This window comes from Panulirus ornatus, chromosome 9, assembly GCF_036320965.1.
Source record: "Panulirus ornatus isolate Po-2019 chromosome 9, ASM3632096v1, whole genome shotgun sequence".
NCBI classification, from domain to species: Eukaryota; Metazoa; Arthropoda; class Malacostraca; order Decapoda; family Palinuridae; genus Panulirus; species Panulirus ornatus.
In genome coordinates, this window is record NC_092232.1 from 26971369 (window position 1) to 26983753 (window position 12385).

General features: G+C 40.6%; 1 protein-coding gene across 3 annotated transcripts in view; it reads right to left on the minus strand.

Annotated features, from left to right (window-relative positions):
* Window positions 1-12385, minus strand: part of Start1 (Steroidogenic acute regulatory protein-like) — a 205624-nt gene that overhangs the window by 19386 nt on the left and 173853 nt on the right. For 2 of the 3 annotated variants that reach the window (XM_071664913.1, XM_071664911.1), the window contains one exon: window positions 11429-11479. The exons of the other annotated variant lie outside the window; for it this stretch is intronic. In XM_071664913.1, the coding sequence (XP_071521014.1) occupies window positions 11429-11479 (51 nt within the window). The remainder of the gene's footprint in view (window positions 1-11428; window positions 11480-12385) is intronic. 3 annotated transcript variants of the gene reach the window in all.

The following is a 12385-nucleotide window of genomic DNA, read 5'->3' on the forward strand; positions in this document are numbered from 1 at the left end:
TGCATACAAGAAAGAAGGGAGGGAGAAAGAGTGAGAGGAATCCTGAACTTGGTTTGTGGTTTTTCTAAAGAGTGGGTGGAACTTCTGACTCAACTGATGCACGTCAAACTTACTATATACCAACATCATCCAATAAGTGTTGCAGTTAGGATCCAAACACCATTCTAATAGGATAAATCAAATAAACAGAGTAAACATCTTATCTAAGAATCAATATAAAGTTCATGCTTAACTAACATTATTCTTTGCATCAGACTTCCCTTGTGCCCAATCTGTACCATAGGATGTAAATGGTACCAAGAGATGGCAACATGGTTGAGTCCTCCATGCTGACAAAGATGATATTGAGGGCATGAGTAATGTTAGGGTGATGCATGGAGGCCTCCTGGGGTGTGATATGATTTGTGAAAGTTAAACATGGAATGTTATTTAAAACAAATGGTGGAATGTTATCTTAAACAATGGTGCAAAAATCTTGTCTCATGTGATGCATGTCACATTTGATCATACACTATCAAAGGATGTATTTTGCAGTTTAAGGGTTAAAGATATTGCAGTCACTGAAATAAGTGAGACCATCAGAGAGCAACCCTTTCTTTGAAATCATGTTATATGGACAGTTCAATATCACTTTTAAAGGAAAAAGGATATACCGTCAATCTTACTGATATAAGGATGTACATTACAACAATATCAACACGTAATAGCATACAACTAGCTCTATTCACTTTCAACTTTAAAAAAGTACAAAGTTTTCTTGGGCATCCTACTTAATTTCTAAGAGACACTATCATGAAAAATTCCTTCTGACAAGACAGCTCCAATACACCTATAGGTGGCAATACTCCATTTATCTCATAATATGTTCATGGAGCACAACCTTTTACTGAACAAGCAAGATTTACAGGTGATTAACTTCTTCACACAGAGTTCTATGTACACATATAAAAAAGTATTTTACCACTTTTTGTGTGAAATAACAGTGTAACACAGTACAAAAGATTATAAGAAATGCCCATTGATCTGGCCTCACACAGGTAGCCTTGCTTTCATGATATTGTAAAATCTCAACTGCTACTGACATTTCCTGTCATTTCCCATGATACACATTATACCAATTTCCCATTTCAATGGCAATGATTATAAAGTGGGGTAACATAATCATTAGGAACTTCATCTTATCTTCTATAACATAATCATTAGGAACGTCATCTTATCTTCTATCTTTTTATATTTCTGATGCCCACTCTCTCCAAGAACTCCCAACCTGGGGGAAACTAAAGCAAAAGAGTCTCCACTTAGCCATGCCCTTACATGCTTCCCTTGCATACACCAATTCTCTTCCACCAGTACTCTTCAACCCTATTTCCCCATGTCCCTCTACTTGTAAACTTCCCATCTTGCACTCTTTCCACATGCCGAAATCAATTAAAAGCATTACATTTCACCCACTCCACAATTCATTCCTTTTGCATTCCCTGCTTTACCAAATCTCTCAAACACCATCCTCATTAATTTCTTCATTCCATCTAGTCACACCACAAGCTCCTCTCAAATAGTTCATTTCTAAAGCCTGGATTCTTGACTTCTGTGACTCATCCTATGTCCATGTTTCAGCTGTGCAAGTCAGGGTGAAGAGAACAATGCTGTCCCTTAATCCTTTCTTCACTTTCATACTTACACTTCTACCCTCCAATGTTCTACTTAGAAAAGCAATGACTTTCTGCTTTGTACTGCTTTCTCCTATACTTATTTATTTATTATTTATTTTGCTTTGTCGCTGTCTCCCGCGTTTGCGAGGTAGCACAAGGAAACAAAGGAAAGAAATGGCACAACCCACCCCCATACACAATGTACACACACACATGCCCACACACGCAAATATACATACCTATACATCTCAATGTACACATATACATACACACAAGGACACATACATATATACCCATGCACACAATTCACACTGTCTGCCCCTATTCATTCCCATCACCACCTCGCCACACATGGAATAACATCCCCCTCCCCCCTCATGTGTGCGAGGTATCACTAGGAAAAGACAACAAAGGCCCCATTCGTTTACACTCAGTCTCCAGCTGTCACGCAATAATGCCCGAAACCACAGCTCCCTTTCCACATCCAGGCAGCACACAACTTTCCATGGTTTACCCCAGACGCTTCACATGCCCTGGTTCAATCCATTGACAGCACATCAACCCCGGTATACCACATCAATCCAATTCACTCTATTCCTTGCCCGCCTTTCACCCTCCTGCATGTTCAGGCCCCGATCACACAAAATCTTTTTCACTCCATCTTTCCACCTCCAATTTGGTCTCCCACTTCTCCTCATTCCCTCCACCTCTGACACATATATCCTCTTGGTCAATCTTTCCTCACTCATTCTCTCAATGTGCCCAAACCATTTCAAAACACCCTCTTCTGCTCTCTCAACCACGCTCTTTTTATTTCCACACATCTCTCTTACCTTTACATTACTTACTCGATCAAACCACCTCACACCACACATTGTCCTCAAACATCTCATTTCCAGCACATTCACCCTCCTGCGCACAACTCAATCCATAGCCCACGCCTCGCAACCATACAACATTGTTGGAACCACCATTCCTTCAAACATACCCATTTTTGCTTTCCGAGATAATGTTCTCGACTTCCACACATTCTTCAACGCTCCCAGGATTTTCGCCCCCTCCCCCACCCTATGATTCACTTCCGCTTCCATGGTTCCATCCGCTGCCAGATCCACTCCCAGATATCTAAAACACTTTACTTCCTCCAGTTTTCCTCCATTCAAACTTACCTCCCAATTGACTTGACCCTCAACCCTAATGTACCTAATAACCTTCCTCTTATTCACATTTACTCTTAACTTTCTTCTTTCACACACTTTACCAAACTCAGTCACCAGCTTCTGCAGTTTCTCACATGAATCAGCCACCAGCGCTGAATCATCAGCAAACAACAACTGACTCACTTCCCAAGCTCTCTCATCCACAACAGACTTCATACTTGCCCCTCTTTCCAAAACTCTTGCATTCACCTCCCTAACAACCCCATCCATAAACAAATTAAACAACCATGGAGACATCACACACCCCTGCTGCAAACCTACATTCACTGAGAACCAAATCACTTTCCTCTCTTCCTACACGTACACATGCCTTACAGCCTCGATAAAAACTTTTCACTGCTTCTAACAACTTGCCTCCCACACCATATATTCTTAATACCTTCCACAGAGCATCTCTATCAACTCTATCATATGCCTTCTCCAGATCCATAAATGCTACATACAAATCCATTTGCTTTTCTAAGTATTTCTCACATACATTCTTCAAAGCAAACACCTGATTCACACATCCTCTACCACTTCTGAAACCACACTGCTCTTCCCCAATCTGATGCTCTGTACATGCCTTCACCCTCTCAATCAATACCCTCCCATATAATTTACCAGGAATACTCAACAAACTTATACCCCTGTAATTTGAGCACTCACTCTTATCCCCTTTGCCTTTGTACAATGGCACTATGCATGCATTCCGCCAATCCTCAGGCACCTCACCATGAGTCATACATACATTAAATAACCTTACCAACCATTTCTTCCACAAAGCTTTTACTACCTCTTCTCTGTTTACCAAATCATTTTCCCTAACCCTCTCACTTTGCACACCACCTCGACCAAAACACCCTATATCTGCCACTCCATCATCAAACGCATTCAACAAACCTTCAAAATACTCACTCCATCTCCTTCTCACATCACCACTACTTGTTATCACCTCCCCATTTGCGCCCTTCACTGAAGTTCCCATTTGCTCCCTTGTCTTACGCACTTTATTTACCTCCTTCTAGAACATCTTTTTATTCTCCCTAAAATTTAATGATACTCTCTCGCCCCAACTCTCATTTGCCTTCTTTTTCACCTCTTGCACCTTTCTCTTGACCTCCTGTCTCTTTCTTTTATACATCTCCCACTCAATTCTCCTATACTTATCCTTGCATATTACAAAATTTACCTAGGATTGCTCCCAAATAATCAGTCTTTCTCCTCCCATATCCAAATCAGTTTAACACAATTTTTTCTCACTCTGTAGAGCTTTGTAAAATCTATACTTTCGCTCTCTTTATTGTCAAACACCATTCCTTTTTTTTAATCAAATTCACCTTAAACCTCCTGTGCTTATAACCTTCTGAAACTTCTTGACCCTCTCAGCAAAAAACACAGCATAATCTGCAAACAGACTTGTCACTAGCCACCATACCTCACCAACAGACTCAGTCTCTACACCTCTTTTCCCTAGTTTTGCTTACACTTCTCTTATCACTTCATCCACATTTATTTATTCATTTTGCTTTGTCGCTGTCTCCCGTGTTAGCGAGGTAGCGCAAGGAAACAGATGAAAGAATGGCCCAACCCACCCACATACACATGTATATACATACACGTCCACACACGCAAATATACATACCTATATATCTCAATGTACACTTATATATACACACACAGACATATACATATATACACACGTACATAATTCATACAGTCTGCCTTTATTTATTCCCATCGCCACCCCGCCACACATGGAATAACATCCCCCTCCCCCTTCATGTGTGCGAGGTAGAGCTAGAAAAAGACAACAAAGGCCCCATTCGTTCACACTCAGTCTCTAGCTGCCCCAAAACCACAGCTCCCTTTCCACATCCAGGCCCCACACAAACTTTCCAAGGTTTACCCCAGATGTTTCACATGCCCTGGTTCAATCCACTGACAGCACGTCGACCCCAGTATACCACATCGTTCCAATTCACTCTATTCCTTGCCCGCCTTTCACCCTCCTGCATGTTCAGGCCCCAATCACTCAAAATCTTTTTTATTCCATCCTTCCACCTCCAATTTAGTCTCCCACTTCTCCTCACTCCCTCCACCTCTGACACATATATCCTCTTGGTCAATCTTTCCTCACTCATTCTCTCCATATGACCAAACCATTTCAAAACACCCTCTTCTGCTCTCTCAACCACACTCTTTTTATTTCCACACATCTCTCTTACCCTTACATTACTTACTCGATCAAACCACCTCACACCACATGTTGTCCTCAAACATCTCATTTCCAACACATCCACCCTCCTGTGCACAACTCTATCCATAGCTCACACCTTGCAACCATACAACATTGTTGGAACCACTATTCCTTCAAACATACCCATTTTTGCTTTCCGAGATAATGTTCTCGACTTCCACACATTCTTCAACGCTCCCAGAATTTTCGCCCCCTCCCACATCCTATGATTCACTTCCGCTTCCATGGTTCCACCCGCTGCCAGATCCACTCCCAGATATCTAAAACACTTTACTTCCTCCAGTTTTTCTCCATTCAAACTTACCTCCCAACTGAACTGACCCTCAACCCTGCTGTACCTAATAAGCTTGATCTTATTCACATTTACTCTTAACTTTCTTCTTTCACACACTTTACCAAACTCAGACACCAGCTTCTGCAGTTTCTCACATGAATCAGCCACCAGCACTGTATCATCAGCAAACAACAACTGACTCACTTCCCAAGCTCTCTCATCCACAACAGACTGCATACTTGCCCCTCTTTCCAAAACTCTTGCATTCACCTCCCTAACAACCCCATCCATAAACAAATTAAACAACCATGGAGACATCACACACCTCTGCCGCAAACCTACATTCACTCAGAACCAATCACTTTCCTCTCTTCCTACATGTACACATGCCTTACAGCCTCGATAAAAACTTTTCACTGCTTCTAACAACTTGCCTCTCACACCATATATTCTTAGTACCTTCCACAGAGCATCTCTATCAACTCTATCATATGCCTTCTCCAGATCCATAAATGCTACATACAAATCCATTTGCTTTTCTAAGTATTTCTCACATACATTCTTCAAAGCAAACACCTGATCCACACATCCTCTACCACTTCTGAAACCACACTGCTCTTCCCCAATCTGATGCTCTGTGCATGCCTGTACCCTCTCAATCAATACCCTCCCATATAATTTACCAGGAATACTCAACAAACTTATACCTCTGTAATTGGAGCACTCACTCTTATTGCCTTGGCCTTTGTACAATGGCACTGTACAAGCATTGTGCCAATCCTCAGGCACCTCACCATGAGTCATACATGCATTAAATAACCTTACCAACCAGTCAACAGTACAGTCACCCCCTTTTTTAATAAATTCCACTGCAATACCATCCAAACCCGCTGCCTTGCCGGCTTTCATCTTCCGCAAAGCTTTTACTACCTCTTCTCTGTTTACCAAATCATTTTCCCTAACCCTCTCACTTTGCACACCACCTCGACCAAAACACCCTATATCTGCCACTCTATCATCAAACACATTCAACAAACCTTCAAAATACTCACTCCATCTCCTTTTCACATCACCACTACTTGTTATCACCTCCCCATTAGCCCCCTTCACTGAAGTTCCCATTTGCTCCCTTGTCTTACGCACTTTATTTACCTCCTTCCAAAACACCTTTTTATTCTCCATAAAATTTAATGATACTCTCTCACCCCAACTCTCATTTGCCCTCTTTTTCACCTCTTGCACCTTTCTCTTGACCTCCTGTCTCTTTCTTTTATACATCTCCCACTCATTTGCATTTTTTCCCTGCAAAAATCATCCAAAAGCCTCTCTCTTCTCTTTCACTAATAATCTTACTTCTTCATCCCACCACTCACTACCCTTTCTAATCAACCCACCTCCCACGCTTCTCATCCCACAAGCATCTTTTGCGCAAGCCATCACTGATTCCCTAAATCCATCCCACTCCTCCTCCACTCCCCTTACCTCCTTTGTTCTCACCTTTTTCCATTCTGTACTCAGTCTCTCCTGGTACTTCCTCACACACGTCTCCTTCCCAAGCTCACTTACTCTCACCACTCTCTTCACCCCAACATTCTCTCTTCTTTTCTGAAAACCCCTATAAATCTTCACCTTCGCCTCCACAAGATAATGATCAGACATCCCTGCAGTTGCACCTCTCAGCACATTAACATCCAAAAGTCTCTTTTTCGTGCGCCTGTCAATTAACATGTAATCCAATAACGCTCTCTGGCCATCTCTCCTACTTACATACGTATACTTATGTATATCTCGCTTTTTAAACCAGGCATTCCCAATCACCAGTCCTTTTTCAGCACATAAATCTACAAGCTCTTCACCATTTCCATTTACAACATTGAACACCCCATGTATACCAATTATTCCCCAACTGCCACATTCCTCACCTTTGCGTTCAAATCACCCATCACTATAACCCAGTCTTGTGCATCAAAACCACTAACACACTCATTCAGCTGCTCCCAAAACACTTGCCTCTTATGATCTTTCTTCTCATGCCCAGGTGCATATGCACCAATAATCACCCATCTCTCTCCATCAACTTTCAATTTTACCCATATCAATCTAGAGTTTACTTTCTTACATTCTATCACATACTCCCACAACTCCGGTTTCAGTAGTAATGCTACTCCTTCCCTTGCTCTTGTCCTCTCACTAACCCCTGACTTTACTCCCAAGACATTCCCAAACCACTCTTCCCCTTTACCCTTGAGCTTTGTTTCACTCAGAGCCAAAACATCCAGGTTCCTTTCCTCAAACATACTACCTATCTCTCCTTCTTTCACATCTTGGTTACATCCACACACACTTAGACACCCCAATCTGAGCCTTCGAGGAGGATGAGCACTCCCCGTGTGACTCCTTCTTCTGTTTCCCCTTTTAGAAAGTTAAAATACAAGGAGGGGAGGGTTTCTGGCCCCCCGCTCCCGTCCCCTTTAGTCGCCTTCGATGACATGTGAGGAATGCGTGGGAAGTATTCTTTCTCCCCTATTGGATAGGGGAGAAAAGGGCTAAAAAAGGGCTAAAAAGCCACAGTGACATCACACAGTTTTGCCTCACACCCATATGTATACTGAAACTTTTTTAACTCAACTCTCTACCCTCTCTTACACATGCATCTGCTCTTCTATAAAAGGCTTTCACACCATCCAACAATTGTCACCCATATATCCTTAACACATTCCATAAAGCACTCCACTCAATTCTTTCATACACTTTCTCCAGATCCATAAAAGCTGCTTACAGCTTCTTACCTTTCGCTAGATACTTTTCCACATTCATTCTCTTGAAAAATCTGATCCACATATTCCCTTGCTCCTCACTTATTCTACATTCAGTCACTTTCATTATTTAGTCAATTATGATTCCAGTTCAAAGGTGGTGTCTGTGTATTATTTTGACATCAACACACCCATTGCATGCCTTGGGGACCCTGAGTACCCAAACTTTGATATTATCTGGCTCAAGGCTGGTCTCCCAACTACCACACCTTTCCTTTGTTTCACCTGCTGCTCTCCTAATTCAACAAATTTTATATCCTCCTTCAACAATCTAAACTTCTGCCATGAGTGTGCCATCTTCTTACCAGCAAGCCAAGATCCTCTACCCGGGGCAGTGGTTCTCAAATGTTTTGGCCTCATGCCCCCTCTCAGCACAGTCCTGGTGACCGCAACCCCCTCCACCCTTTCAAGTTTTATTAAATGGTAATCAGTGATCTTTATGCCAATATACAATACTAAATTGCTTGAACTGGATTACTGCAGTGGATCTTTATATTTATAAACTTATTCCTTACTTGAATTTGAGTTTCTGGATAAATGAAAGTTTTTCTGCTTCTATATATTAGTTTTACTTTATCATTGTTATGCACCTAGTTCCAATTAAACTTATATTAATTGGAAATAGTAAATACAGTTAAAAAAAAAATACTCTTATTTCCATAGCAGTAATCAGTAGAAATCAGAAATTATTCATTACGCTAAAACCAAAAATTCTCTTACTTTTAAGACAGTCACTGTGTGCATTAATAGAGAGTAATGATTTTTACGCATATTCTGCTTATGTATTTGATACTCCTAATGCAATCAAATGAAAAGTAATTGAAAAACAGAAGAATGTAAGTACAATAAAACCAAACTTTCACACACTTTTGCCACCGGTATTGCTTAGATCAGCATGTTACAAACGATATGGTAAATTACGTAAGGTGACTTTGGTAGCTAGGTAGTACTCATCAATGAGATGGGTGGTAGTGACTCTTCTGACCGACTTGTTCAGTAATATTTGGTGTCATCTGGTTGCTAAGGGGGTGTCGGAGATCATCCTCCAAATCTAGCTTGTTTCTTTCCTTTGTTTTTATACTAACCAATGCTGAATACCTACTTCACATAGGTAAGTGGATGAAAACAGGACAATGCATTTTAGGAATGACAGCCTTATTTTCTGGTAAACTGAGAGATACCTTACCCAAAACATCTCTAGATCAAGACAAGTAAAATCATCCTTCGCTACAGAATTAAATTTCAGTTCAAGAAATCTTCTTGCATAGCTTCAGGAACATCCTCAACTTCCATGGAAAAGAGGTTCTTGGCAAAGGTTAAATTCAAAACTGTTGTCTCTAATGTTAGGAAAATAGTTATGAAATTTGTTATCCAGTCTCTCAAGGTGATCCTCAATTTCTGCTTTTAACTTGTCACTGAAATCTTTCTTCTCCTTTATGATTTCATCCAGTCAAGGAAAGGATGCGGTGTTCTACTTCTGTATGCAACACCTCTGCAGTTGCAACTTCCCAATGAATGTTTTAATTGCATCACAGTAGCCAATCATAGTTGTGTCTCTTCTTTGTAGCTTCAGGTTCAAGTCATTTAAGACTTGAAAAATAAATGCTAGGTAAGCCAAGGAAAAGTTAACTTCATCAAAATCAAAGGTGGTGAGATACTGTTTTCCCTCAGGTTACAGAAACGTTTTTACTTCTTGAAGTTCATACAAGTGCCTTAACATACTACACTTTGAGAGCCAGCGTATGTTAGTGTGAAAAAGCAATGTCTTATGCTCTGTTCCTAAATTGTGACAAAGCTGTGCAAACAGTCGTGTAATGAGGGCACTGTTCTTTATATAATGTACAACCTTGGTCACGATGTTCGAATGTCCCTTGAGTTGTGAAGGTAGAGTCTTTACTGCCAAAGCTTGGCAATGTATGAAACAGTGTGTGGAGGACTCTTCTCTTTCACCTTGCTAATGAAACCTGAGCGCGATCCCAACATGGATAAAGCTCCATCTGTGCACATGCTAATCAAATTTTCCCAGGATATGTCATGCTCTTGAAAAAATCAGAAACAGCATCGAAGATATCATCAGCTGTTCTGGTCTTTACAGGGCAACAAAATAACATTTTCTCTTCCACAGATTCTTTCCACAGAAATCATGAGTAAACCAGCAACTGAGAGCATTGGGCTACATCTGTGGTCTCATCACATTGTATTACAAATACCTTCTCCACCACTTGAGTTTTTATGTCCTCTGCCATTTCAGCAATCCAAAGTTTTACTGTGGAATCAGATAATGAAATCATAGCCAATTTCTGATGGCTCTCATCTGGAAGAAGCACTTTTGCAGCATGTAGAATGCATAGTTTCACAAGTGTGTCACCAATGCTACATGGCTTCTTTGCTTCAGCTGTCATTAGTAATAATTCATATGACATCTGTACAATCTTTGATGACTGCTGTCAAAATGTCCTTGACGTGTCCTGTCTATGGCTTTTAAGGCCTTCTCTCTTAGCTGCAAAATAGGCTTCTGGCTTGTCAACTAAGTCTGGATGGTGCATGGCATCACTGCTCAAGGTTTTGTGGTATTTAACACACTCAAGTATATCAAAATCTCCCTTACTTGGCAATGTGAAACCATATTTCAGGTACTCTTCAGTGTATATCCTAGTCTTCCTTTGCTGAGCCATTTCCTAAGGCGTTCTGTAAATAAAAAAGTAAAACATACGACACCTTATCTGTGACTGTCATTTTATTACTTTCAAAACCCTTCATAGCAAATATAAATAGATTATAGACAAAACTTTTAATAAAAAATATGGTCAAGCTGTAATTTTTAGTAATATCATATTCAAAATGGCTATGAATAATATCATAAGCCTCAGAAATTAATTCCCTAAATAATCCAAACCCCCCAACTTTATACACAAGAATAAATAAATTTACTGTACACACACATACACATACACACATAGCTGATAACTCATGCCTGACCTTAAGAAATTTTGTTGCTCATATACATCACACGAGCTTAGATTTACAAAATTACACGCAATTAACCTTTGTCTGCCCAACATCAACAATGAAGGAGGCTTTGCTGATAAGTACTGTAGGCTAGACTGGAATCAACATATCTAATGAACAAATGAAACAAAATATTTCTAATTCAGCAAAAAAAAAAAAATAATAAAGATGCAATACTCAGTTTAAATACTTGTAGCTGAAATAATTATAAAACTTACCACAAACTCTGCTGCTGTGTTGCCGTGACTGGTGTCATTCCTGGTGCAGCCCTTATATATGAGTGGGAGGGATGAGCAGATGAGTACAATATGCTTTCAGTTCCTCTTGCATGTACAGGAGTGGGGTTGGGGGAGATGAATAAACAGGTACATAAAAAGTTCAGCTCCCTACAGAACTTTCCTCTAACTCCTCACCCCCCCCCCCCCCCCCCCAACCTGAATTTTCTGGCAGCCCTTCCCCCCTTAAGAACTGCTGACCTAGGGGATTTCAAAGTTCATCAAAGAAATGTTTGAATTCCTCCCACACGGATGGTGGAGGTTGAAGCCCTCACATTCTCCATTCTCAATGATCTCGAGCAAATCATCTCCCACACCATCCATATTCCTGACTGCTGTTACCACTCCTAATATTCTATATTTGTTTTTTACCTCTAATCCTTAGAGCTGTAGCTATACAAATCTTGCCCCAACTGGTTCATCTGACCAAAGACTCATAAATCCATCTATTTTAATGACACCCCCTCTACTAAACGTAAATATTGGCACCTCAACAAAGCTGACTGGAATGAATTACAAAAACTGTTTACTGACGTTCCGGAGGTAAATTACTGTCTCTTATGTGTTGATGTTTCTGTCTCTTGTCAAATGCATAGAAGAGGTTACTGTTAGGGTTAGGGGAAAGGAAGCACTTATTCCCTCTTCTTCCAATTCATGATTCAGTTGTTCCTGTTCTGAGGCTATTCAGGCAAGGGATCAGGCATATCAGGCTTGGAAAAACTCTCTTTCCTCCTGCATTGATTCAGCATTTTTCATAGCCCATAATCATTGCAAGTACATTACCTGTGAAGCAAAGTGTTCCTTTATTCAAAATAAGTGCAATAACCTCTCCTCATAAATCAATGACAGGTCTTTCTGGTCTCTAGCTAAGGACATGATCTACAATTTCTGTCTCTGTGC